The sequence below is a fragment of the Rattus norvegicus genome, chromosome 1, assembly GCF_036323735.1.
Source record: "Rattus norvegicus strain BN/NHsdMcwi chromosome 1, GRCr8, whole genome shotgun sequence".
NCBI classification, from domain to species: domain Eukaryota; kingdom Metazoa; phylum Chordata; class Mammalia; order Rodentia; family Muridae; genus Rattus; species Rattus norvegicus.
In genome coordinates, this window is record NC_086019.1 from 55,011,190 (window position 1) to 55,038,120 (window position 26,931).

At 48.1% G+C, this 26,931-nt stretch overlaps 1 protein-coding gene and 1 long non-coding RNA gene across 6 annotated transcripts in view; one reads left to right on the top strand and one right to left on the bottom strand.

Annotated features, from left to right (window-relative positions):
- Window positions 1-10,847: 10,847 nt before the first annotated feature.
- Ccr6 (C-C motif chemokine receptor 6) overlaps window positions 10,848-26,931 on the bottom strand; it is a 33,821-nt gene continuing 17,737 nt past the window's right edge. For 2 of the 5 annotated variants that reach the window (XM_039110679.2, XM_039110677.2), the window contains exon 4: window positions 10,848-13,654. In XM_039110679.2, the coding sequence (XP_038966607.1) occupies window positions 12,548-13,648 (1,101 nt within the window). In that variant the 5' untranslated portion in view covers window positions 13,649-13,654 and the 3' untranslated portion in view covers window positions 10,848-12,547. Of the gene's footprint in view, window positions 13,655-20,378; window positions 20,532-25,542; window positions 25,683-26,931 lie in introns of those variants that run through there. The other 3 variants (XM_008758755.4, XM_008758756.4, NM_001013145.1) reach the window with 3 other exon arrangements.
- Window positions 16,191-22,046, top strand: LOC134482722 (uncharacterized). Its single transcript, XR_010059199.1, has 2 exons — window positions 16,191-20,777; window positions 21,715-22,046. It is a non-coding gene; the product is annotated as an uncharacterized LOC134482722 (long non-coding RNA).

Below are 26,931 nucleotides of genomic sequence, written 5' to 3' on the forward strand. Positions count from 1 at the left end.
GGCTGCTGGCAACACACACAGGCAGGGGCGGTAGGGCAGAGGCACGACCCAGTGACCCAGGTCAGGAGTTACCAGGACACCTTAAGGCAAATCAAGGTGTCTTGACCCACAACAGAGTGCCCCTGCTATTGAGTAAGGGGCCATTCTTGTCACAGACCAAGGGTACCCAAGAAGGGAGGAGGAGACCTGTTCAAGGATGGATTGTGGCTGTCAATTTGAGTGATCTTGACTTAATTGTTTTTTATTTAAAAAGCAAGCAAACAAGGGGTTGGGGATTTGGCTCAGTGGCAGAGCGCTTGCTTAGGAAGCGCAAGACCCTGGGTTCGGTCCCCAGCTCCGGGGGGGGGGGGGGGGGGGGGGCGGGGGGAAGCAAACAAACAAAGGGGAGAAGGGTATCTCAGGACTGACAGACACTACTGTGTCTTGGTGGTTGAGTTCCAAAAAGGCTAGCAGAAACCAAAATCTTTTCAATCTCTCCAAAAAAAAAAAAAAAAAAAAGTGGTGTTCAGGGACTGGAGAGCTGGCTCAGCGGTTAAGAGCACTGGCTGCTCTTCCAGAGGTCCTGGGTTCAATTCCCAGCAACCACATGGTGGCTCACACTTGCCTGTAATACCAGTTCCAGGTGATCCAACGCCCTCACAAATGACCAGCCCTTGGTGGGTGTTGAGACCAAGGGAGGGGAGATGGCTCAGCAGTCAAGCCTGGGGACCTGCTGTGATCCCAGGAACCCACGTGAAAATCTGTATGTGGCAGCACCCATTTGAAATCCTGGCCTGCCTACCAAGGTGAAAGGTGGAGACAGGAGAAGGTGCCAGAGTCACATAAGCTGAATTGCAGCAGAAACAAGATAGATCCTGCCTCAAAAACAAGGCTGAAGAAGAACTGGCTGACTTTGGGCGCAGGCACGCGCGTGCGCACAGACACAGACACACACACACACACACACACACACACACACACACAAATGCTCCTTTGGCTTAAAAGCAAACATATTTATTACAGGGCTTGGAAAATGTCTCTAATCCAGTTCTCAGGAGGCTGCGGCAGAAGTTCAAGGCTAGCCTGTGTTACTCAGTGAAGGAGATCCTGTTTCAACAAAAAACAAGAAACAGAATAAAACAACTCTCCTCTCAAGCTTCCCTGAAGTCCTTATACAGCAGCTTGCCTGTTAAAGAAGGCATCTAATCCCTCCCAACCAAGGCACAAGCAGCGTTAACGCCTTGGGTTCCAACGATGCTACCGCCACACACTGATCATCTCAACATTTTTCACCTGTGCAGGTCTATCAAGCGATCTATGATTCTTAGCTTCTCCCAGTACGGACCATCAGAGTACAAAGTCCATGTTCTGTTCAGATCTGAGGGCCAGCAGTAGCCTGTCCAGGCTGTAGAAGGAACCAGAAGCAAACGCTGGCTGGCAGTGTCCCTGGGGGCTCTGTCTGGCACAGTGCCCTTCTTCTGAGAGAGCTATTAAAGGCTCCTGAAGGCTATATAAAATACCAGCAGGTCTGAGCAGGCAAGCGCTGCTCTGTGGACGTGGACTTAGCGCCCTCAAGTGGCAGATTTAAATTGCAAACACACAGAGGCATGGTCAAGTTCCAGAAAGATCCACCAGACAAAGTCCAAGAAGGTCACTTTATGCTCCTGAAAACATCAAAGCCCCACTTAGAACTTGTGTAGCTAATGGTCAGGGACAGGAGGTCAATGGGAGACACCCACTCCATGTCTCTTCTGTACACATGTGGGCTCTGGTGCTCAGATTGAATTCCAATCACCATTCCCACAACCCGGAAGTTTCCAGGTTCCTCCTACTGAAATAATGATGAAGGGAGAGAGGGAGGGAGGGACGGACGGACAGACGGACAGACAGGCACAGACAGAGAGTCAGACAGAGAGCCAGACAGACAAGGACACACACACACACGGTGGAGTTATAGCTGTACCATTATAGATCTTGTTGGATGCCTCTGTATTCCAGGATTTTATGAAGTTAAACAGCACAGGTACAAGCATCGTGTACTGTGTTGTCTGAGGTGGAATCCTATACTCCTGTGAGTAAAACTCCTGTGAGTTTCTGTAGGAAACATGAACATGCGGGTTCCTATGATGACCAAGGACAAAGACCACCAGCTACCCTGTCACTCGGTCAATCTTGCTGTTGTAATGTACATTGTATTGGTAAACTATCATAAGCTATTAAAAGTTGTTGAAAGTGGACTTTTGTCCCTATAACCAACCCCTCCTGTCCGGAGCCAGGCTGCCTGGGGGAGGTCAAACCAGCAAGCAGTAAAGAGCATGGAAGACAGTGAGTCCTCGAGACCATTGAGGACACAGACTTTTTCCTGCAGGGTTTACCGTGCTATAAAATGCCTACATCACATGACTGTGCTGAGAAGAGAAAACAATGGGAAGGACACCACCTGAAGGCCAGCTTAGGAAATGCAACAGCTTGGATTCATAGATGTACAGGATCACGAGTCCAGCAGTCCAGAACAGTGCACACAGCCCGAGACTCATCCGGGTGTTAAATTAGCACAGACCACCCATGTTAAGAGAAATGTGTGCTAAATGAGAGAGCAGCAAGAGCCCAGAAAGTCAAGGTTTTCTCCGTGGAGGAGGTGTGGGGAGAGGGGGGGGGAACTCAGCAAGGCACACATATGTCTTTGAACCTTGGCAGCCATGTCCCTATTGTACCTCTGGGATATAAAGAGGTTTTAGTAGCCTTCTAACCTTCTGTGAGTACCCTGACTTGAGCTGGGATCGTGAGCCCTTTGTTGACAGGGCGTTAGCAGGACCTGGGGCTGCATATTTTAGCCAGTCTGGTGGTCTGCCGGCCACTGTCAAGGCTGGGGTGTTGGCTGCGGAAGCAGGCTCACTCTGGTTCCTTTTTCATCAGGTTTTCAAGCCAATAAACTCTCCAAGAGCAATGGCAGCATCGTTTTCCTCTCTGAGTCCAGCCCCGGATGCATAAGTACAGGTTAATCAACCAATCTCTGAAAGACAAGACCTGTTGTTCTTTTTGCTATTTGTTTAAGCCTGGGCGTAGTGAGAATTTTGGTTTCCCTAAAAACCCAGTTATGTTATGTGAATATATTTTTGTTTTAATTCCTGGTGTGGGGCTGCTTCAGTTTGTCCACAGACACTGAGTATGGTTGTCTTGTGCTCTGGGAGAAGTGTGATTTTTGCCACCTGCAGATAGCTGACATTTTGAATTCTGGGGACTCTTCAGAGGGTATAAGAGCCAGAGCCCCGAGAGGGCCTGGGGTAAGCTCTGAGGCAGCTTCTGCTCCCCCTGTTCCTGCTCCCTGCTGTTGGAGTTTGTCAAGGGGTCATGAGCAGAGAGAAGGGTGTGGGCAAGTGGACTGTGCCACCAGACAGAAGAACAGGTATGGCTGAAACAGGTTCAAAAACCCCAGGAAATCTCATAGTTGAGAACAGCAAGCACTAGAACCAGCTCCCAGGGGACCTGGGACATGTGCTGCCTGTCCTGGAACATACAGCCATGACACACCACTGGGATGACCATGACAATCATGTTGCACAAAAACCTAGAGCTCTCCATGCTAATGAGGTATCTAGAGAGCCCCAAGTGTTCAGGCAATGAGCCTCCCTTCCCGAGCCTCCCTTCCCATAAAAGGTACTTAGTCCCTCGGTCACATACATAGCATTCATATCCCACATAAAAATAAAGCAGTTCAGACAAGCAAGGACCATCTCCTTCATCAAGGATTGCCTGGGGTAGGGCAGGGACAGTTCATTGTAAAGAACTGCACCTGTATCTCCCAGAGAAGGCTTCTCTCTTTCAGCCCCTCAGTATTCTCAGAACTCACTCCAGACCAAACTGGACCTGGATACTGCCCTGTCCGGGAATCAGCCACCCATTTCCTGCCTGGCAGGAAGGGGGAGGGCAGAGCCTCAGACCACTGTTCTCAACTCCTCTGGTCCCCAGCAGCATCTGGAGATTGAGAACCACAGCATCCTTCCCAGCCCCCGCTGTTTCTCACTCGGGGAAACACTGTCTGGGACCCCCTATCTTGGACTGCATTCTGCAGCGTGCCAGCTTTGCCCCAGCATTGCCAGCGGTGAGGTGGGCAGGCAGCCCCACAGGAGAGAAGTGGGAGATATCCTGATGATGACGATTGGACCAGCCCTGAGGAACTCAATGCCCCTAACCAGCAGGAAGTAGTCTAAAGAGGTCTATGCCCCCTCTCTCCTCTAACCTTCTTTTTCTCCTACCTAGTGTCCAGGGGTTGGAAGGGATTAAGGTGGAATAAGGTTTAGAAGGTGGACCAATAATAGGACTCAATAAAATAGCTAAAGAAATAAATATGCTAACACCTGGATCCCAAGCTGGCTTTGAATTCACTACATTCAAGGCCAAAGGATGATGTTAAACTCCAAATCCTCCTGCCTCCATGTTCTGAGTGCTAGGATTATAAGCACATGGCCCTGTACTTGTTTGGGCTCATGTAGTGCTAGAGGTTGAACCCAGGGCCTAGCGCCTTCTAGGTCAACACTCAACTGAGCTACACCCCTGCTGGATTCTGTCATCCTTAATCAGGTCAAATGAAGTTACCCTGACACAAACTGACAGTTGCCATTTCTCTGGGAACCTGTAGCTGCAGAGAGGCTACAAACGGACATTTTAATTCTTCTGTGTATTGCTGGTCACGTTTCTATAAGCTGACGACATGTATAAAAACACAGTGTCCCCGGCAGCGGGGACCCAGTTATTCAGGGTCCTGAAGAGGTTTTCTACCTGTGGGCCAAATGGGGGTGAAGAGAAGAAGGAGACCAAGCAAAAGTTCTGTTGTCAAGGTCTTGTTTATTGGGATGAACATTACAGCTTTTAAGGCTTTCAGGTAGGGGGAGTGTCCTTTGTGAAACACAGAGGAGGGGAAGATGAGGGTATAGGCAGTGATAGCTGGAGGCAAAGAGGTCAGGCGGTAGACGATGAGGTCAGGTGGTAGACACCAGGTGTTGACTCAGGAGATAACTGGTATCTGCTCGAGCTGAGGCATCCCTTGAATCTTATCTTCCTGTGCCGTAAATTCATGGGAGAGTCCTCTGTCCAACAACCTTAAGACTTATGGCAGTCATCTTAGGGGTGAATATCTGTGGCCAAACGGCCCAGAGTCACCTAGCCACTTTGAGCCATGCAGTCAAAAAGCGGCTAGGCCCAAATCCAATATGGCTCCCTACACACAGGATCTGGGGAATTAATTTTACTTTTGCTTTTTAAGCAAGTCACATCCCACACCTGGTAGTTGGTTTAAGGGTTTGAAGTATCAATCAATAAAGGTTACTTTGTTGCTTTAGCAAATGAGTCTCATGCAGGCTTCAGCTGGGCAGTCCCTGAGGGCATCGGCCACAAGACACAGCATGGCTCTGATTGCCATGACACAGCATGGCTCAGAAAGGAAAAGGAAAAGGAAGCACTTTGTCATTAAGGCACAGAGTGCTTCCTGCTAGCTTTTCAGGAACAGGATTTGGGGAAGGCATTTCTTCTTAGAGTGGGGTTTGAGGTATGAAAACAGATCTCCCAGGAAACCGTAAAGGCCACAGGTGAGCACAGAAATTACCGAGGTGTCTTTTCTTTCATTGCAGGTCTGCAGCCCTGGGTATGCTCAGGCTACAGAGGAGGCTTGCTTCTAGTGTCCTCTGCTGTGCTAAAACGAAGATCTGGTTGGACCCCAATGAGACCAAGGAAATTGCCAATGCCAACTTCCGTCAGCAGATCAAGAAGCTGATCAAAGATGGGCTGATCATTCGGAAGACTGTGATTGGCCATTCACAGGCTCACTGCCAGAAAAACACCTTGACTGGATGGAAGGGTGGGCATATGGGCATAGGGAAGCGGAAGGGTACCGCAATGCTCGGATGCCGGAGAAGGGGGACCGGATGAGGAGGATGAGGATCCTCCGCCGGCTTCTCAGGAGATACCGGGAATCTAAGGAGACTGATTGACCGCCATATGTATCTCAGCCTATACCTGAAGGTCAAAGGGAATCTATTCAAAAACAAGCAGATTCTCACAGAGCAGACCCACAAACTGAAGGCAGACGAGGCCCACAGAAGCGACTGGCTGACCAGGCTGAGGCTCACAGGTCTAAGACCAAGGAAGCACGAAAGCACCAGGAGGAGCGCCTCCAGGCCAAGAAGGAAGAGATCATTCAGACTCTGTCCAAGGAGGAAGAGACCAAGACATAAAACTTCCCTCATGTTTGTGCGTAGTGGCCCGGCTGTGGCCTCACGTGGTTCAGTCACTAAAATAAAACAGGCTTTTAAAAATGCCCACAGGGGGCTGGAGAGATAACTCAGCGGTTAAGAGCAGTGACACCTCTTGCAGAGGTCCTGAGTTGAATTCCCCCACAACCACATGGTGGCTCACAACCATCTGTAATGGGGTCCAGTGCTCTTTTCTGGTGTGTCTGAAGATAGCAACAGTGGACTCGCATCCATAAAATAAATAAATCTTTAAAAGAAAATGCTTGCAGAGGGGACAAGAAGCAGAGAGAAAGACCTCAAGTGGGAGCACCAGCCAAGCCTCAACCTCGCAGGCGGTTTCTGCGAGTGCCTGTAAGTTTCCGACTCGATGATGTCACCTGTTTCCTCTCCGTCTCTGTCCTCTGGTTAACTGTGTTGTGTGTCATTAGCACCCGCGTTGATGATGTCTTTCCATCTGTCTGTTGCTTCTCTCAGTTAACTGTTGAGAGGCAGAGAAGACACACGTGTGACGGTTGATGAGGTACATTCTCAGCCTGAGTCAGGGCCGTCTGGGCGATGTTGAGGAGAGGGTACTCCTGTGCATTGATGGGGCAGCTGCAGGAAGACGTCACAGAGCAGCTCAAATCTCCAAACTGCTCCTTGTCCTGACTCCAGGTCCCAGTAGACCTCCGAAGCTTTTCCCATCATCCTCTTGGATGCCCTACCCTATAGTCCTGTGGGAGCTAATTCTCCACCATCTCATGAGTTGGTGTGACTGTGATCACATGACTGAGTCATTTTTGCAAACCTGAGACAATAAAGTTTGTGGAAAAGGGAAGCTGAGATGAATTGCCTTTTGGGAGGTTTCTTTTATTGGGGGAGTTTTAGGCTCATGCCACAGGAGGCTGTGATGTTGAAGACTGTTAGGAGAAACAGACACTGTGAATAGCATGAAGGCGGTCCTCAAGTCAGAGAGCCTTCAAATCCCTTTAGTTTTGGGTTATCAAGGAGAATTACAGGTTCAGATCCTAAAGGGCGTTAGGAGACCCATCACCATCAGGGAACAAAGCAGGTCGCCTGCTTTTAAAGAATGTTCTGTTGCAGAAGATACGATCTATACCACAAGACCAAGCCTACATGCTTGCTGTCAGGAAGCCACTAGTAAGGGCTGATATGACTCTGGACTGACTCGTGTTTGGGCAGTAGGGAGGGAGGCCAGAAGGGAGGTGGAGAGACTTCAACGGAGCATAGAGCAGCAGGGTTTACTCACTCATTTGTGTGCCTTGAGTTTTGAGCGAGGGGAGCTTGAGTTAAGTGGGCCTGTGAGCTAACAGGAGAGGCAGGACAAGAGCCCCTGTTCAATGCCCCTGCTGCTCTCTGTCTCAGTCTGACCATTCAGCAGGCCACCCGTGTGTTCCGGGTGGAATGTCTGCATGGAGTCCTCATTTTCTCAATCCCTTCTCACTCTCCTCACAAGCAGCCATTCTCACACACTTAACCTCCCTCTATGCAAGGTGCCTCTCCCCAGCGCTCCGCCAGCGCCAGCGCTGTCTGGCACAGAATGTGCACGGTTCCACAGCTGCCCTGCCTTTCTCTCACCATACAGAGCACACGGGTGCCAGAGCAAAGACCGCAGGTTACCCGCTTGCAGCCACTGACGGAGGGTGAGAGCTGGCTGTCTATGGGAGAGGCAGAATTTGCCCCTGTTCTGCAGGAAAACTCAAGGGATCTGCTGTTAACATTAATTACTCCGTGCCCTTTCCTCTGTCTCCATCCCTTTACTCAGCCAATTTCCCAGAATGCTGTGATATCTGGGATGGGACCCTGAGGATGTGTCCTACCAGAGATGGGGTGGTGTCTGAGACAGAGGTCACCCGGAACCCCAGAGGGCAGTACCACCCCAGCCTTGCTGTTGTCCTTCCCAACAGAGAGATGGAAACTATCCAGCGCTCCTGTTTTAGGCTTTCTGCTGCTTGCAGGCCTGAGTACCTCAGCCACTGTACTTTGTAGTGCTCTCTCTTACCCAAAGGACCCTAACAGACATGAAGCCAATGCTGTAAGTTCTGAAACAGCCTTCCTCGGGGCAATGAAAACTGACTACCGAGTGGTCTCTGACTGAAAGAGGAAACACTCCCATGGACAAGTGTGACCACTGGCAGCCCACAGGAGAATCTGGTAGGCGTCCCTGGTCCCCATGGCATGAAGGTATTGAGGACTGGCAGAGTGCTGAGGATGGCCCACCTTAGCAGCAGATGGAGGAAGATGGGGAACATTAAGTGTGTGGGGATGGCTGCTTGTGAGGAGAAGGAGATGCTGGAGGTGAGAAAAATGCAGACTCAGCACACAGACACTCAAGTGCCACAGACAGAGGCTGCCACTCTCCGTGTGACTTTCCTAAGAGACTCGCTGACAGTAAAGAACAAGTCTGGAATTCAGTCAGAGACTGAGTCTGCGGGTGGACGTCAAAGAAGCTCAGGGTACCTCACTGTGGCTAGTCCCTTCCTGGGGAGTCAGAGGTTGCAGATGCAGAGTGTCTCCTGTGCACACGAGGCCCAGGTTTGTACCCAGCCCTGCAATAGGAGAAGGGGGGAGATGAAGAGTTGGGGTGCTGGTTTGTGGAGTATAGGGCCCCGCAGTACAGCACCAATCCCTGGTGATGTGGCTGTACAGACCCCTCCATGGCAGTGGGTCTATGCAGCCTTCCAGGGGGCACTAGAGAACACATTGCTGACCTCATCACAGTCCGTGACGGTCTTAGGGTCAGAGCAGAAGAGCGATGAGTATTTTTTAGTTTTATCGTTTGCTGTTATGTTTTGATATAGAGTCTTACTGTGTAGCATAGGTTAACTTGGAACTACTGGTGATTCTCCTGCCTCAGGTTTACAAGTTGCTGGGACTACGGGCAGGTGCTAGTATGCTCCTTTCTTCTTCTTCTTCTTCTTCTTCTTCTTCTTCTTCTTCTTCTTCTTCTTCTTCTTCTTCTTCTTCTTCTTCTTCTTCTTCTTCTCCTCCTCCTCCTCCTTCCTCCTCCTCCTCTTCCTCCTCCTCCTCCTCCTCCTCCTCCTCCTCCTCCTCCTCCTCTTCTTCTTCTTCTTCTTCTTCTTCTTCTTCTTCTTCTTCTTCTTCTTCTTCTTCTTCTTCTTCATCTTCTTCTTCATCTTCTTCTTCTTCATCTTCTTCTTCTTCTTCTTCTTCTTCTTCTTCTTCTTCTTCTTCTTCTTCTCCTCCTCCTCTTCCTCCTCCTCCTCCTCCTCTTCTTCTTCTTCTTCTTCTTCTTCTTCTTCTTCTTCATCTTCTTCTTCATCTTCTTCTTCTTCATCTTCATCTTCTTCTTCTTCTTCTTCTTCTTCTCCTCCTCCTCCTCCTTCCTCCTCCTTCTCTTCCTCTTCCTCCTCTTCCTCCTCTTCCTCCTCTTCCTCCTCTTCCTCCTCTTCCTCCTCTTCCTCTTCCTCTTCCTCTTCCTCTTCTTCTTCTTCTTCTTCTTCTTCTTCTTCTTCTTCTTCTCCTCCTCCTCCTCCTCCTCCTCCTCCTCCTTCTCCTCCTCATCCTCCTCCTCCTTCTTCTTCTTCTCTCTCTCTCTGTCTTTGTCTCATTTTCTCTCTGTCTCTGCTTTTCTCTCTCTGTCTCTGTTTTTCTCTCTCTGTCTCTGTCTTTCTGTCTTTCTTTCTTTCTTATCTTAGATCGTGGTTTCTAGTCATGAAGGGGGCAGGTAGATAAGAGGATAACGGTGCTGAGTTAGCTGTTGGAAGAGCAGGACCAGGGTGTGGTTTGGGCCCTGGTTCCTCAGCTCCCACAATACCCAGCAGCTCCCTCTGCTTTCCTCTGAGATGCCTCAGCAAGGAAATCTGTCCTTCTCACCTTCGTGAACACTTAGACTTGAAGTAAAACAAACAAACAACAACAACAAAATGAGGGCTGAATGCTGTGGGCAACTGACAGAGGGATCCATGCCCAGGAGGTCATCAGAGGATTTAAGGATGGTGGACTCTGTCACCCAAGGGTGATCCACTTCCTTTTCTAGTTATCTAATGAGAAACAAAATAATTAATACCTAAAACTAAAATGATTTCATAGTCATTTCAGCCTTGAAACAAAGCACTTTCCATTGAGAAAAATACAAATATTGCTTCAAGGACACCATGTGTGTCTGTCAGTTTGAACTGTTGTCCCAACAGAACCTAGGATCACCCAGGCAGAGCATTAGTGAGGAGTTACCTAGATGGGGTTGGCCTGAGGGTGTGTGTGTGTGTGTGTGTGTGTGTGTGTGTGTGTGTGTGCGGTTAGTTAGGTGTGAAGACCCGTCCTGAATGTGGGTGGCAGCATTTCATGAATGGGCAGAGCTGTGTAAGAAAAGTAAGAAAGCAGTCAGCGGCAGGGCTTTGTGCATCCCTCTCCCTCTGCTCCTGGCTGAGGCTCTGGTTCTCCTTTCCTGACTTCCCTGCCACAATAACGGGCGGGGACCTAAGACTGCAAACTGAAACGATCTCTTCTTCCCAAAGTTGCTGTTGGTCCCTCTGGGTGTTTTACTGCAGCAACAGAAATTAAACCAGGACACCATGAAAACTGGGGTTGGGGGGCACAGTCTGTTCCCCGTTTTCTTAATGGTTTTTAAAGCAAGACAAATAAAAAGACTCGGAGTTATTAAGGCTTGTACATAAGTTTATATTTTAATGTGGGAAAAGGCGGGAGTACGCTAAAGACTTATGTTTCCAATGCTGGCTGGGGAGATGGCTGAGGCAGCAAAGCACTTGGCTTGCGAGCACAAAGACCAGCTCGATGCCTAGAATCTACGTAACAACAGAGAAAGAAAAACCGCTGGTGGTGGTGCATCCTTTGAATCCCAGTGCTAGCAACAGTAAGTAGACCAGGCTCCTCTGACCTGCCAGTCTAGCTACGCACACACGCACGCTCACACACGTGCATACACTCACTCACTTACTCACTCACTGTAGATGGCAACGAAGGCGTTCCGACAGTTCACTAACCATCCAGCTTCCAAACCGTGCATCAGAATAGATCACGTCAGTATCCTGGCACTCACAGCAGCCATTTTTGTAATGAGATTTGTGTTTCCGCATCTCCAGTCATATTGGCCATCTGCTCACACATCCCTTTAAGAACTAGAGTACCATGAAACCTGGTTTTATGACTCACTATGACTTCGGGAAGAGTTGCCTTAAGACCAGTCTGAGAGCCAGCATGGTGGCACAGGCCTGTAATCCTAGCTATTTGAAGAGCTGAGGCTCTGGGATGGCCAAGTTCAAGACCTGCCTGGACACCTTAGCGGGTCCCTATCTCTCTCTAAACGAAAGATGCAAAAAGGCACTGGAGTATGGCACAGTGGTAGCACAATTGCAAAACATTATGTGAAACCCTAGGTTCGATTTCCAATTTACATAACTAAAAAAAAAAATTCCACTCGGTCTCGGAGGCCAGCATGCTTCCTACTGTTCTTGAAGCTTGGAGTAACTTGAAGCTCTCGGTGACCAGGATCTTCACTTCCATCTCAGAACCGGAAGAAAAGCACTTTCAACTACAGACAAGCCAGGTTTACTCCCCACAACCTCCCATCCCATGGGATGAATGGTAAACTGTGCGAGAGTCTGCTAAACCCAGAGCCCAGCCCTGAGCAGTATACTCGCTTGCTTCCCCAGACTCCGCCCACCTCAGAGGGGAAAGGGGAACCACAGAGAACGCTTCCATTTGTAGAAGCAAGCTCACGTGCCAGTAGCAAGCCCAGGCACCCCACTTCCTCCTTGGTTCGTGCCCCCCCCCAGGTTGATGCTCCAGTTTGTGGATGTTTGTCCCCCCCCCCCCCTTCCTCCTCCACAGCCTAGTGCTTGCTAAGAAGATAAAAGGGAACTGGGTACGGGATCTTTGACTTGCCATCTGCCTGATATGAGTTACGGGGTGGGGGGTGGGGACGGGGTTGGGGGGGGACTTTTGTTGATTTCCCAAGGAACATCCTTGTTTTGTACTAGGGGCACTAGGGGTCACTGGGTCTGTGATCCCCTTCATGAACCTTTTGGAGTATGTTTCCGTTCATAAACACTTGGCAGTAATCCAGCAGTTCCCACGTCTTATTTTGTGAAATGCCAACCCCGGGGAGCTACAATGTTTCTTGTCAACCACACCTGGGAGAACTTGACTGACAGCGCCACGGACCGGTTCTGATCTTGCAGGAAGTCTTTGCTGCATTTCCATAGTTACTGTATATATTTGGATATGGTTTCTTTTACTTTCTTTTTTTTTTCTCTCTTTTTCTCTCTCTTTTTTATTTTTTCACATGTAATAGCAAGTTTCACAAAGGCTTTCGGGGCATGCTGCTTTGTGCTCTCGTGTTACATGGTAAAGGACGATGCGTTGTCATTTTCTACAGTCTCACTGGTCTGCCTGGAGATGTAGCTTTCTGAGTAAACCCGGGCACAGAAGAAGGTAGGCACCTTGCTCTTCCTCCTCATACACCACACATCCTTCATGATCTTCATGAAGTAGCTTCTGAATTTCTGTCCAATGAAGGCATACAACACGGGGTTGAGACAGCAGTGCAGGAAAGCCAGGACCTCAGCCACATTCCTGGCGTAGGCGAGGGCTTTCTCGGCGCTGCAGCTGCGGCCCATTTTGCCCGTGTTGGCTGCAGTCACGAGGAGGACCATGTTGTGAGGGATCTGACAAGCCAGGAACACGAGAACCACAGCAATCACGACTCGGATGGCTCTGTGCCTCTTGGAATTCTGGGCCTGCACCAAGGTCTTGATGATGAACAGGTAACAGAACACCATAAACAGCAAAGGGATGAAGAAGCCAAAGAGCAGCTCGAGTCCCATGCCCAGCAGTTTCCACGTGATGGGCTCCGAGACGAGCTTGTACTGAGGCTCGCAGACATCACGGCCCTGCAGCTTGTATTGCTTGTTGAAGAAGAATGTGGGGCTTGAGATGATGATGGAAACGAACCACACCGTCAGACAGATGACCTTACTGTGCGTCAGTGTTCTGGAGCGTACCCGGAAAGATTTGGTCGCCTGGACGATGGCAATGTACCGGTCCATGCTGATACAGGCCAGGAGCAGCATCCCACAGTTAAAGTTGACCGCATACGTGCCTTTCATCAGTTTACACATCGTGTTGCCAAAGATCCAAGTGTCAGTGGCATGAGTAACTGCCCAGAATGGTAGGGTGAGGACAAAGAGTATGTCTGTGATGGCCATGTTCAATAGGTAGACGTCAGTCATGGACCTGGCTTTCTTGTAGAAGGCAAAGGTTATCACCACCATAATATTGCCAAGGAGGCCAAAGACACAGATTAAGGAGTAGGCGATTGGCACGAACACCTTGGTGAAGTCTCTGACCTCTTGCAGAGAGCATGGCTCGGTCTCTGGAAACATAGAGTAATCTGAGCCAGTATAATCTTCCATTCCGTAGTTGGCCTCGGTGAAATTCATCGTTTCCTGGAAGGCAATAGAAATCGTGACGGCACATTTCCAAGCAACCATACATAGCCAAGCTCATGGTCCCTGCCAAAATAAAGTAGATGCTCGCTGCAGGTAGGAATGGTTCTCTGAGTGGGCGGGAGAGCCAGCTCTGATGTGGAAAGTGAAGCGGGCAGTTCAGCCACAAGCTCGCTAGCACAGATGTTAGGAGAGCAGAGGTGAAGCTAGGGAGGAGGAAAGTCAAGGTGTGCAGTCATGCTGTGTTCTGGAACATTCTACCCCATCAGAACACACCGCAATGGACGTTGCTTGATGTGAAAACATCCACTTGACAGGCTTTTCCGGTCCTTACTGGGAAAAGCCTGAGAGAAAACACTGTGGGCTCTGTCTCAGTGACTCGGGCCAGCTTTGGTGGTTCAGAAACAGCCATAAAGAACACGCAAATGAATGAGCCTGACCGGAATTGGTTAGCTATAGACTGTGAATTGCCAGTCTATAATCTTTGGCTTAGGAAAAGTCATAACAGGAAAAAAAATTGATCTGCATAAAAGTCTTCACCCAAAATTCCAGTTAATTGTATACAAGAAACTGTCACAGAACAAAAACTATAGTTATCTAGATGTGAATAGAAGCTCGTGATTTGAAGACTAGAGAGATGGCTCAGTGGTTAAGAACACCTGCTGCTCTTCTGGAGGACCTGGGTTTGATTCCCAGCACCCAACCACATAGTACCCTGTCAGGGGCTCTTAGTAATAACTCCAGTTCTAGGAGACATGGTGCCCTCTTCTGGCCTCTGAAGGAATCTGCATGCATGTGGCATAAGCTTACTAGGATGGACATCCTGAGTAGACACAGGCCTTGTGGATCAAGCCATTAGGATCCTGCCCTAGCAAGAAGATTTAGAAACTGAAAGCTGGAAGCCAATGTGGTGATGCATGACTGTAACCTTAGCACTCAGGAGGCTAAGGCAGGAGGATAGTGAGTTCAGAACCAGGCTGGAATACAGTGAGACTGTCTTGACAAACCAAGACAAATAGCAAAAGATAAATTAAGATCCAGAGGGAGAAGAAGAGAGCAGAAAGGATGGAGAGAGAATAGGTGGGAGGGAGGAAAGGAGAGAGGTCAGGAGGGAGGAAAGGAGGGCAAAAGGGAAGGAAAGCAGGAAGGGGAAGGAGAGGGAGGGAGGACAGGAGAGAAAGGAGGGGAAGGCAGGAAGAGGGAGGGAAGGATGGAGGAAGGGATTAAAAAGAACCCCAGAATATTCACGAACAAGATTTATATGTTGAAAATTTTAATAGCTGAGAGAAGAGTGCACAGATTTAAGAGAGAGATGTCTAGCATTAGACTGAATGGCTCTCTATTCCAATGCATTTCTTCACAAGTGAGTGTGTAAGCGCAACACAAACTGTCAAAGCTCTGGAGGTGTTTACATAGAGCAGCTGGCAAACTGATTCTGATTCTATGGCGAATTCAAGAGAGAAAACAATTCAAGACTTGGAGGATTCACACGGCCTCCTTATAAAACTTAGGCTGTCTCAGTGTTAGGGTCAGGGGATGTTGACGAAGGAGAAGGCAGGAGCCAGAATCCATGGGACAAACACAAAGCCCATACATGAGCTATATATAAACAGTCAGCTGGTTTTGAACGAAGTACCAAGGTAAGTCCGTGGTGGAAAAACTACCTTGAAATAACAGTACTGGTATAGCTGGATATTATGTGAAGAAGCTGTGTCTCACCCCACCCCTCCCACCACAAGAAAAGTAAACTCAAACTGGTTGTAGCTAAATGCAAGAGCAGAGACAGACGACATCTAGAGGAAAATATAAGAAAACCTTTGTGACCTGAGGAACAGAAGAATCTTCTCACATAAATTTTGAAAAGCGGGGTCTGAAGAGATGGCTCAGTGGTTAAGAGCACTGGTTACTCTTCCAGAGGAACTGAGTTCAATTCCCAGCATCCACATAGCAGCTCACAACTGTCTGTAACCCCAGTTCCAGAGGATCAGACATCCTCACACAGACTTACATGCAGGCAAAACACCAATGCACATGACATAAAAATAAATTATTTTAAAAAGTGGGGAGAGCACATATTGTAAAGTAATGATAATACTTTGTACTTAATCTGCTCTTTGCAAAATACTTGAAATAGTTGAATTGGAAAATAGCATTTGCAAGCCAATATCTGGTCACATCTTTATGAAGAATCCCAACTACTCCACACATGAAAGACACTAGAGACAATATGGGATGGTCAATCTACACACAAGACGTTGGCTATATTCATTATTGGGGAATACCAAGTCACAACCCCCTGACATACCACTGAATGGATGCTCACAAAGATGGCCATAGAAGGCAAGGGTGTCTGCAAAGACATGGTGCAGCTGCAGATATCATCCTGACTGGATTCAGGGGCACACGAGGTCACACAAACATATGGACCAAAGAGTGTTCATCTTATGTAACACTGGCTGTGTGCATTGGCTGCACGAACCACTGACTGGCTCCTAGCATTCACCCAGGCAAGCGGTGAAAATGCTAACTAACTTGACTTTTTAGAGAAGGTCCTTGTAATAGCTTTAAACTGGGAAGAACCTAAAGATCGAGGGGAACCTGAGTGACTCATGTGTTCCCACACAGTAGAACGGTCTGCTTCAACAACTGTGTGTCATTATGCCCAAGTAACGGTACTTTGAAAACAATCGGGTGTTCTTTTACACAAATGTCCTTTCACCGACAGGTAGTGGTAGAGAAGCTCAAAGGACAGCTACAGAAAGTGTGTGGGCCAATAGGATGAAGGTGGCCCGGAAGGGGGGGATTGGTATAGATTTTGGGAGGGTAGGGGCTCCAGGTGATAGGAAGCACTGTAGGAGGCTTGGTGGTTCAGGGTAGTGCAGAGGTGGTTATGGGGCAGTACTGTTGGGGAGAGTTAGTGAGACCAAAGCAGGAGAGTGGTCAGGTTGGCTCCTTAGTTGGAAGGGTTTGGGTAGAGATGGAACATGGTGATTTCTCCCCATGTACTTTGCATTGGTGGGGAAAACTGTTGGAATGAAAGACTACGAGGGTCAGCCAACCACACTGTGTATCATGCCTAGCTAGCCTCTGCATGTAAGAAAAATATTTACCTGCACTATGATAAGTCACAGTTTCTGAATTCAAGTATAACCAGTTGGAGAATGGAAGCTTTAAAAAGTCTCCTGAGGCTAGGCACTGACCCACGACATAGAGTAAAGATGAGCCTGAAGGCAGTCAGGAAGGTACCAGGCAATCGCAACCACAGTGTAACTCAGGCCTGTACAGCTAGCTCCTGACAGCTCCTGCTGAAGGGATGGCCAGTGACGGCCATGGCAGTTCCTCATGGTCAGGAGGATCACGGGGTCTTACCACATGCAAACTATACATATGACATCCGATTCGCAACATGTGCTGTGGTTGTCCTTGGTGTTTAAATGTTCCTAAGCCAGCAGTTCTCAAACAAGTATGTATAGAAAGAGTCTAAAGAACAAATTGTTATTAAAAGAATCTATGGCTGGTTCCCAAGCCAGGCCCAAGGGCATCAGTAACAGAGGCAGACAATTGTTCAGATGCACATTATATTCAAGAGAGGGTGTCTTAACTTGTTTTCACTGATTAGAAAGGCAAAACAAGTCCAACAGACCCAGGATTTGTAAGTTCGCCCCCATCTCGGCTCAACGCTGTGAGTGTACTGGGCCAGCACCCTGGAAGGCCGAATAACGCTGATCTCAGCACTGCTGGATTGGCAATCAGCACTCTTGGAGAGAAAGATAACTGTCATGTTTACTTGAATGCCAGACTCTCACAGTACCTGGAAATGAATCAGTCTGTCAAACCAACCACTACGGTTACCACAAGAATGGTGCATGCTGTTGCTAGGAAATTGCACTGGTTGCGGATTGGTATCTGGGCCACCACAGCATGTAGAGTCCAGATCACAATCCACCCCCATACCTTGATCTGAGCAGTACTGCGTTCGCTGAAGACGGTACTCCCTTTTCTGTTAGAAGACTTGGTGTTTGAGGATGAAAAGATGTTGGTGAATTCTTAACTCAATGTTTCTTTCTGTCCTTTAGAGAATTGAGAGCAAAACAGACTGTCAAGATAGGAAGAAGAGGGGTTGGGGATTTAGCTCAGTGGTAGAGCACTTGCCTAGCAAGCACAAGGCCCTGGGTTTGGTCCCCAGCTCTGAAAAAAAGAAAAGGAAAAAAAAAAAGATAGCAAGAAGAGAGCTGCTGGAAGCCCAGATCCTTCAGCCTATTCTTCTGTGAACCTATAAACAACAGTAGTCAGGCTGCCCACAGCAATACCTCTCTGGGTTGTTTCTCAGGCTTAGAGCGTCCTCTTTCACACATCCACTCACGGGGTCTTACCACATGCAAACTATACGTATGACATCCGATTCGCAACATGTGCTGTGGTTGTCCTTGGTTTTTAAATGTTCCTAAGCCAGCAGTTCTCAAACAAGTATGTATAGAAAGAGTCTAAAGAACAAATTGTTATTAAAAGAATCTATGAAAAACTGCCCCATGTTATCTTTTGGAGAGAAACCTTGGGGTTTTTTCAATGAGAGTACCGTTAAAAGTCACAGCACTTTGCCCGCTGTCAGCCACCTTGAGTAAAGTGTCATTGTTTACCACACTCTGCCTGCCTCTTCTTGGCCTTCCCCTCTCCAGGTACTGGGGTCCTTCCTGGGACACAGTGTGGCCCCTACAGTGTGTGCCAGTGAAAATATCAAAGTGCTTTAACACCCCAAAGATTCTTCCTCATCACCAAGTCTCCTCGAAGTTTATTATATCTTCAAAACATGAAGGGAAAGTTTCTCAGATTGCATTTTCTTCTGGTCTTCTCTTTAAAAATCGTCTCACAGACACCCAGAGAACATTTTTCTTAGGCTGCCCACTCTGTGAGATGTCAGGGAAGGCTCAATTGCTGTCAAAAGATTCAAAAGTCAAGGCTTAAGAGATGGCTTCGGGGTTGGGGATTTAGCTCAGTGGTAGAGCGCTTGCCTAGCAAGCGCAAGGCCCTGGGTTCAGTCCCCAGCTCTGAAAAAAAAAAAAAAAAAAAAAAAAAAAAAGAGATGACTTCACCATGAAGCAAGAGGACGAGAGTTTGGATCTCCAAATCCCTTATAAATGCCAGGTAGGTATGGGACCTACTTACTGTAACTTCAGCCTCCAGGGGAGAGAGCGAAGCCCCAGAGCGACTGGCTAGTGAGACTAACCGGCTCCAAGTTTGAGAGACTCTGCCTTAAGGAGAAGATGGAATAGCAGCTGAAGAAGATTCATGACATCAGGCTTGGGCCTGCACACACATGTGCCCACACACGTGACTACACATATGTACCTGCTCCACACATGTGAAAAAGTAGGATAAAAGCCTTACAATTTATCTGAAGACACAGAAAAGGTAAGAGTCACCACTGAGCATGGAGTCAGGACTCATGCAAGCCTATCATGACAGAGTCTCAGGCGCCAGGCTTGATGGTCACCACACCACATGTCTGCTGACTTGTAACCATCAAGCTGGTCCCAAGCCTTGGGTAGTCGTGGTCACAAGACGACAGATAAAGGGAAGTGTGACAGACTTTGCAAATCTATGACTAAATCTGAGATTTGAAAGCTATCAAGAGAAGGAAGCATAGTCTGTTGTGATGGCACAAAGAGATGGATGGGCCACCAGCTGGGCAGTGGGATGGGCCGCCGCTCTGTGAGTGTGGTGAGGATCCCCGTGGAACCTGTTCCCAGGGGCAGACCCTGGCTGACATCGAAGCCATCAGCCGAGAGCTTCTCATCCCCCACATCAAGTGTAAGAACAAAGAGAGGAAGCGCATTCACTGTGTCTGAAAACGTCAAGAATCTAAAAACATAATAAGGCGGACACCGAAATCAACGTACAACTAATGTGGGCCGAATCAAACAGTGCCTTTGTTGGATCTAAAGTGCACGATTCAGTTGTGGAAGAAGCAGAGAAGACTCTGCAACTAAGCCATCTCTGCTGCCCTCCCGCATGACATTTAAACAGCTAACAGCTCTGAAAGAGCAGGACATTAGCGTTTATTTGATAGGAAGCCCACCAAGCCTGCTGAGCCCATCCCAGCAGGCACAGCTGACGGGCACAGCCACATCTTCTATGTCCTGATGAGGTTTGTTCTGCTGCTGTGTATTTTAATGCTACATTCTATACCGGAAGTGCAAGTGGATGGGCCACCAGCTGGGTAGTGGGATGGACCACCGAATTTTTGTTGTGTAAACCTCGTTCCTTAATTTAAAGCTATTGGTTAAATAAACATGGTTACAGTCAATTAATGGAGGGATTAGAGGTGGGTGGGTTTTTGAGTTACCTGGTTGGGTGTGACAGGAAGGAGGAGGAGGAGGAAGAGGAGGGGGAGGGGGAGAGGACAGGGGGAGGGGAGGAGAGGGAGAGGGAGGGGAGAAGGCACCATGAGAGGAGAGGAACCATGAGTACACGGCCAGGAGAAACAGCAAGTATCTGGAGTACACTGCTGGGGACGTAGCCAGGCCAGCAGTTAAAAAAAGGTAGATTAGGGATTACTCCCCAGTAATTGTCAAAGCCAAGAAAAATAACCATAGTCTGACTCTCATTCACTTGTAAGCTAGGCAGGCATGTGCTTAAATTGGTTGCACTACATTGTCTCCCTGCACTTCGGCCACTCAGCCTCCACACTTAACACCAGCTCCTCAGAGGCAGTGCTCGGACTCACCAGTAACGCTGTGCTCACAGATCGGAAGAGTCTACTCCTCAGTCTCTGGAACCTGTGAGCACATCAGTTTACCTGGCAAAGCCTGCGTGAATATCCGAATGGGACAGATAGAACTGAGGGTACTTGGCCCTCAAGATTCTCTCGCCTGAGACGGAAGAGAGGGAAGCTTGGGGTAGGAAGCATCTGTGCTGCTTATGTTGAAGGCAGAAGTAAAGCCACAAGCCAAGCGGGTTTCCTGGAGAGGCTAGCAAGGGCCCTCCCTCTCCCACAGCTGTTGTGAAAATAGGAGTCCGGGTCCTGCCACAGGAACTGAGGCCTGCCCACAACAGAATGGGTCAGAGGCGCAGATCCTGCATTAGAAGCCCAGAAGAGAATATGCCCATCTGCCCCACAACTGAGGTTGGTATCAAATCCCTGGCTACAGAACTGAAAGGGAGCTCGGCCACCATGAACTGCCAACTTGGTAGCAGTGATAGGAGACTCCTAGCTCAGCAAAATAAATGTTTGTTTAGCTTTTAGGCAAAAAACCACTGAAACCACCAGGCTCAGAATGAGGTCGGTACCAGATCTGCACCTGGCTCTCTGGCCAGATTTACACCGTGATTAGAGGTTGAGGGAGGAGTGTGGGATCCTTGGTGATTGAGCAAGCCTGATAACGTGTTGTTCAGCGTCAGAAGTGGAGGGTCAGCTAGAGAGGGCATCCGTCATGGCTCAAGAGATGGTGACTTGAAAGAGGGGCTTCTACTCCATGCAAAAGCAGGACTCTACCTGGGATTAGAGATAATGTGAGTGACACGAATAATTTCAGACAGTTCAACCGCAGCAACACAGGCCCCTTGAGACATGGTGACCCCCAGTTTGAGGGGGTAAGTTGAACACAGGATGGGCTGGAACTCTTGGACCAAGAGCCCGAGAGAACAGAGCCTGTAGGAGATGGGTGAGCATGAGTTAGAGCTAAAGGTCCCGAGAGACCCAGGGGTCCTATCTACAGATGCTTATCAGCAGAGTACCCATGAGCCTAGACTTCTTATTGCATGTCTGGAGTTTATGGGTGATCTGAGCGAGGTCTCTTGGAGACGGAAGGTAGTTACAGGGGCATCTATCTGGTGAGGAGTGGGGATAACATGGGTTCCTTTTCATTTCATGAACTCCGTTCATTCCCCATCATCTGTGTGGGGTAGGGGTGGGATTAGAGGGGGTTGGCCCTGCTCTGGTTCCTTTGCTAAGTGCCCACTCATGCCTGTAGGTTACTGGAAAGCCTGCTCTCGTGTGAGGACCGTGCATCCTCTGCATGTTATTTTTTTCCCTTTCAAGCTGCAAGGCATTAATTTTCTAGGCATCTCCACCAGAAATCCATTCACATGAGAAGGACACGTGCTCAACTCTGTGCAGCCCTGGCTTAACTTCATACGATAACTCCATCCAAGACATCGTCAGCGTCACCCCATAATCTCACATATCAAAAGAAGAGGTAGGGGGAGGTGTCTCAACAGTATTTTAGGAGGTACATTGAGGGACACCAAATGGCACATATGACTAATGTCCAGATACTTAAGCATGCATCCTTGGCTGTCTTACTCTCTGTGATCCATAGAGAATCTCCCACCCAGGCCTCCCATGTATCTTACTTCCTAAGATAACTTTAATAAAATCTCCATATCTGTGTCAGATTAGCTATGCCTGAAGTTCTTTTCTGCGTCAAACTCATAAAACTTGATTTGGCATCTGTGGAGGTCCCTAAAAGGTTACAGGCATTCCTTGGACTGCCGAGGGTGACACTATGGAGCTGTGTCTCTGTTCCCTCACCGCTGACCAACCTACTGCCTATGGGACCTTTTCAGTCAGTGTTCTCTGGAGGAATCTTAGAAAATACTGACCTCAAAAGGCAGACACAGAGGCTCCTTAGAGCCTGTCCCTGGGCTATGGACTGCAGTGGCTTTCCATCTCTTTCAGTTGCACCTGATTTGGAAAGGAGAGCTTCACAAGTCACACTGACTACCTCTCTTTGGCATACCGACCCCTGTTACACCCAAGTGGAACCTGTTTCTCTGAACTGGAAAAAATCAACTTCTCCTCAAGCTTTGTTCACTCCCTTGACCAGCTTCTATGGATTGGCTCTAGAATCAGAAAGCAGCCCTGGGGACAGCACGGCTTTGAATGGCTTTTCAGCTCTTTCAGAGGCACCTTCTCCCCTCTTTCTGTTCACCTTCTCTCTGCTCTCTCTTTTCTCTCCTCCCTCTTTCTTCTCTCTGCCTTCTCTCTCTCCTCCCAGCACCCAAATGACTAGGTTAGCTCATGGCTTTCGCATTTAAGGTTTGAAACCACACAGGAACACCTCTTCCCCTTTCTGACGGAAGAAACAGTGTCAGGGTGCCAGAGTGGAATTTGTGCTTATGGCCTGGGCCAACCCTGCTTCTGCTCTGGGTTTTAACACCGCAGAGGTAAAATTTTAACCTCATAGAAAAAGAAACTGCTACTCGAGGGAAAATTGAACACCAGTAGTACTTTCAACACAGTGTAAAACTAATCTTTAACAGACTGTAATATGGTTCCCTAGAACTGTTTTCATCATGGATTCTCTGCAAAGAAACTTTCTAAAGGTGACTTGCATCCCACTGTCAGGTCCATTAGAGCCTCAGCTGGCACCAGAGAATGGAATGATAATCCTGGGAGAATGGTTACAACTGGCTTTGAGATGGGACAGAAAAAGGCAGTCCAGAAAGAGGGTGAGGAAGAGGGAGAGGGAGAGGAAGGGAGAGGGATGGGGAGAAGGGGGTGGAGGGAAAGAGTGTGTTGCATGTGCCCAGATCTGTATGTGTGTGCATGTCTGTTTATGTGTATATGTGCATATGTGTAGATGCATTGATGTTCATGTGTACAGGTATGTAGGCATGGATATTTGTGCATGCATGCATGAATCTTCATGCATGTGTCTATAGGCCTGTATGTGATGTCTATACATGAGCATTTCTACTGATGTGTATGGATAGGTGCATGTCTGTACATATGAATATATATGCACACATGTACTATACTGACCTAGGACTGTATGAATGAGTGCCTATGCAGAAGTGTGCCAAAGAGTATGCATAGACAAGGTGTGTGTGTGTGTGTGTGTGTGTGTGTGTGTGTGTGTTCAGCTGTGCACAGACTGCAAACCAAATTCAAGTCATATGTGGGGCATCGAGATCACTGCTTTCTGTCTGTTACTGCTGCAACCTTACTCTTTCAAGCCAGTAGTATGTTAGTGTCACAGTAGATAGGTCATGGCCCATCTGAGACTATGAGCTATGTTTAACCCCAACCCCCACCCCTACCCCCATCACCCCGTCACCTACGATCTGGGTCACTTTGCCATGCAATTCCTACAAGAGCTTCGTTCTGTCATAAGTTTTCTTACTACAATGCTGGGTATTTGGTGTGTGCATTGAAAGTTCACTGGAATCACCAGCATGCTGGCTTCTCTGTTCTCTACACCTCAGTGCAGCTCACACTCTACACTGCTTTCTTCTGCTTTCGAGCTGGTTAGGAGGAACCCAGAAGGTATTTTCCAATGATTTGCTTCCTTATCTGGCAGCTACTTTCATACTCTACATTTTGTTTGCTTTGTCTTTTGAGGTAAAGTCTCACTGTTTGACACAAGATGGAGTTATACCCACAATTCTTTGTCTTTGTCTCCTGAATTCTGGGAGTACAGACTGATGTTATATGCACAGCTAATAATTCCTTTATTTATTTGCAGGATTTAAATCTTTAACTACTTCAAGAATAGCTGGAATGTAGGTTTTGTATCTGTTTTATATTTAGGGGGTTGTGGTCTCCACAGTGCCCCATGATACACAGACTTGCATTGCCTAAAGCTCCCACTGCCTCTGTGTCTTAGGGTTTGGTCTCAAATCTCTCTGTGTACTGAGTTAAATAAAGAATTGCATTCTTAGGGGCCTAGAGAGATGACTTCATTACTAAGAGCAAGTATTGCTCTTCCAGAGGACTAGAGTCCATTCCCAGCACAGGTTTGGCAGATCTTGACAACCTGTAATTCCATCTCCTGTGGGATTTGCTGCCTTTGGCTTCTATGGACACACACAAATGCGGTCATGTCCCCGCCCACATACACACATAACAAAAAATAAATAACAAGTCATAAGGAAAACATTACATTGCTGGGACAAAGTGCAGCTAGGGTAGGGCTGTTGTCTAATCTTCCTGAGGCCTGTGCTTCACTCCCAGCATGACAAAAACAATAAGCTGTTCCTGGTGGCGCTTTGCTGTGATCCTAGGTCCTCAGGAGGGTAAGGCAGGAGAATAGCCTGGGCTACAATGTGAATTTGAAGTCAGGCTATACACCCTAGTGAGACCCTGTCTCAAAATAAAGCAAAACTATATCTAGGAATATAGCTCACTGGTGGAATACATGTCTGGCATGCATAATACCCTAGATTCCATTCCTAGTAACACACAGACACAGACACACACTCACATACATGCACACACGTGCATATACCACACACACATCATACCATACCACATACACATATACATATACATACCATATATACACACATACACGACATATGCATATACACACACCACACATACCACACACCAAACATACACTGAACATACATAAATCATACACCATACACACACCATGTACTCACATATATACACCACACACACAAAACACATACCACATACACACACACCATACACAAACCACATACACACACACACCACACACATCATACACATATACACCACACACCAAACATACACCATACACACACCATGTATACACACATATATACACCACACACACACACACACCACATACACACGCACACACCACACATATCACATGCCACACACCTACACACCCTTCCTCTCCAGGCTGATGTCTCTCAGATACTTCCTAAAGAAACCAGCAGTAACCACACCATCTCCAAAGCTCTGGTGTGAGGCAGTGAGAGTAAACTTCCCAGCAAGCCATACGGAAAGAGCCAGTTTCTGGGAAACATACTCCTCTCCTAAAACCACCCAACAGAACCATAGGGACAGAAGCTTGGTGTGCCCACATCCCGTAGGAAAGCATCCTTGCCATTGGTGAGAATGTCTGAGAAGCTAAGACATGTCTGCAAAACGTTGGGAAGGGTTGCATGCTCACCCAAGGAAACGCTGAGCTCCGAAGTGGGCTGGCCAGGTACCCCCGCCTTAGTGCTTGTCCAGGCTCCAGTCCTAAGTGTGAGAGGACTATTCTGTTGACAGGCACAACCAGCGGTGCTCATTGAGAGACGGGTAGTGAGATGCTAGAATTGCCAGAAGAAAGTCACCAACTCACCACTTCCTATTTAAAAGCAACGCCTATCTGCCTGAATGCAAATGGTTAACCATGTACAGCCTGTAAGTTGGAAAAGAATTATTAAATACCATCACCGTTACCATCACCATCATCATCACCTGACCAGGAGTTGTCAAACCAGTGCGGAAAAAGAGGAGAGAAGAATTTGGTTTTGTGGTTTCACAAGGAAGAGAGCCTTTGTGCTGTTTTCCACCTGAGGTGTTGGAGTCCCTATCAAAGTCTCCTGGAACTGAGAATGCTGGAGCCGCCTGGAGGCAGTGTAAGCATTTGCAATGTTCAGAGGCTGAAGATAGGGTTTAGAGCCTGGGTTGTGTCCTGCTGTGCCCCCAGCAGTCCTGCAGCCACAAGAAAGATGGTGCTTCACGCTACAGCCAGCTCCCACAGTGGCGCCTACCTCAAGCACTGAAGAGAGTGGTAGAAGGGTTTGCACAGAGAGATGGAGGGACAGTCGTGCAGTGAGATTGAAAATCGGGATCCCTAAAGCAGAGCCTCCTGTCTGCACGAAATGCCTGGTGAGGGTTCCCATGACTGCCCTGTCCTTAGCCAGATCTTGGGAAGCAACAGGTGAGGGCTCACCTTAGGAAACTCACTTTCAGGTGTGTTTGCCATGGAGCTAGATCCTCTGAATTGAGGCACTCCCTCCTGGAGGGGAGAGGGAGGATCAAAAGATTCAAAAGTAGACAAAGTTTACAGTTGAGGAAATTCCTGAAATTTACAGGATTCATAAGAACCCTCTCCAAGGTTATGTGCAGAGTGACAATTGCTGGAGGGAGGACACTCCTGGCTGGGAGCTCCAAGGCCATCCATGCCTCAAGGGAGGCCCCGGGTACAGTTATCCTTGAGCCACATAGCCCTTCTTTTAAAAAGCTTGTTTTTATGTGTATGTGAGTACTCTGCTTGCATGTGTGTCTACATACCGCATGTGCATCTGGCGCTCAAAGAGGTCAGAAGAGGGCATCTGCAGACCCCTTGGAACTGAAGATATGGACAGAGGTGAGCTGCCATGTGGGCACCGGGGATCAAATCCCAGGGGTCCTCTGCAAGAACAAGTGCTTTTAACCACTGAGCCATCTCTCCAGCTCCACAGGGTAAAGAGATTTTTTCTTCGTGTCTCCAGTAGTTTAAATACAAGAGAAGCACAGACTCACAGAACTGTGAAGTTGTTCACACCTCAGTGGCCAGGAAGCAAGTCCC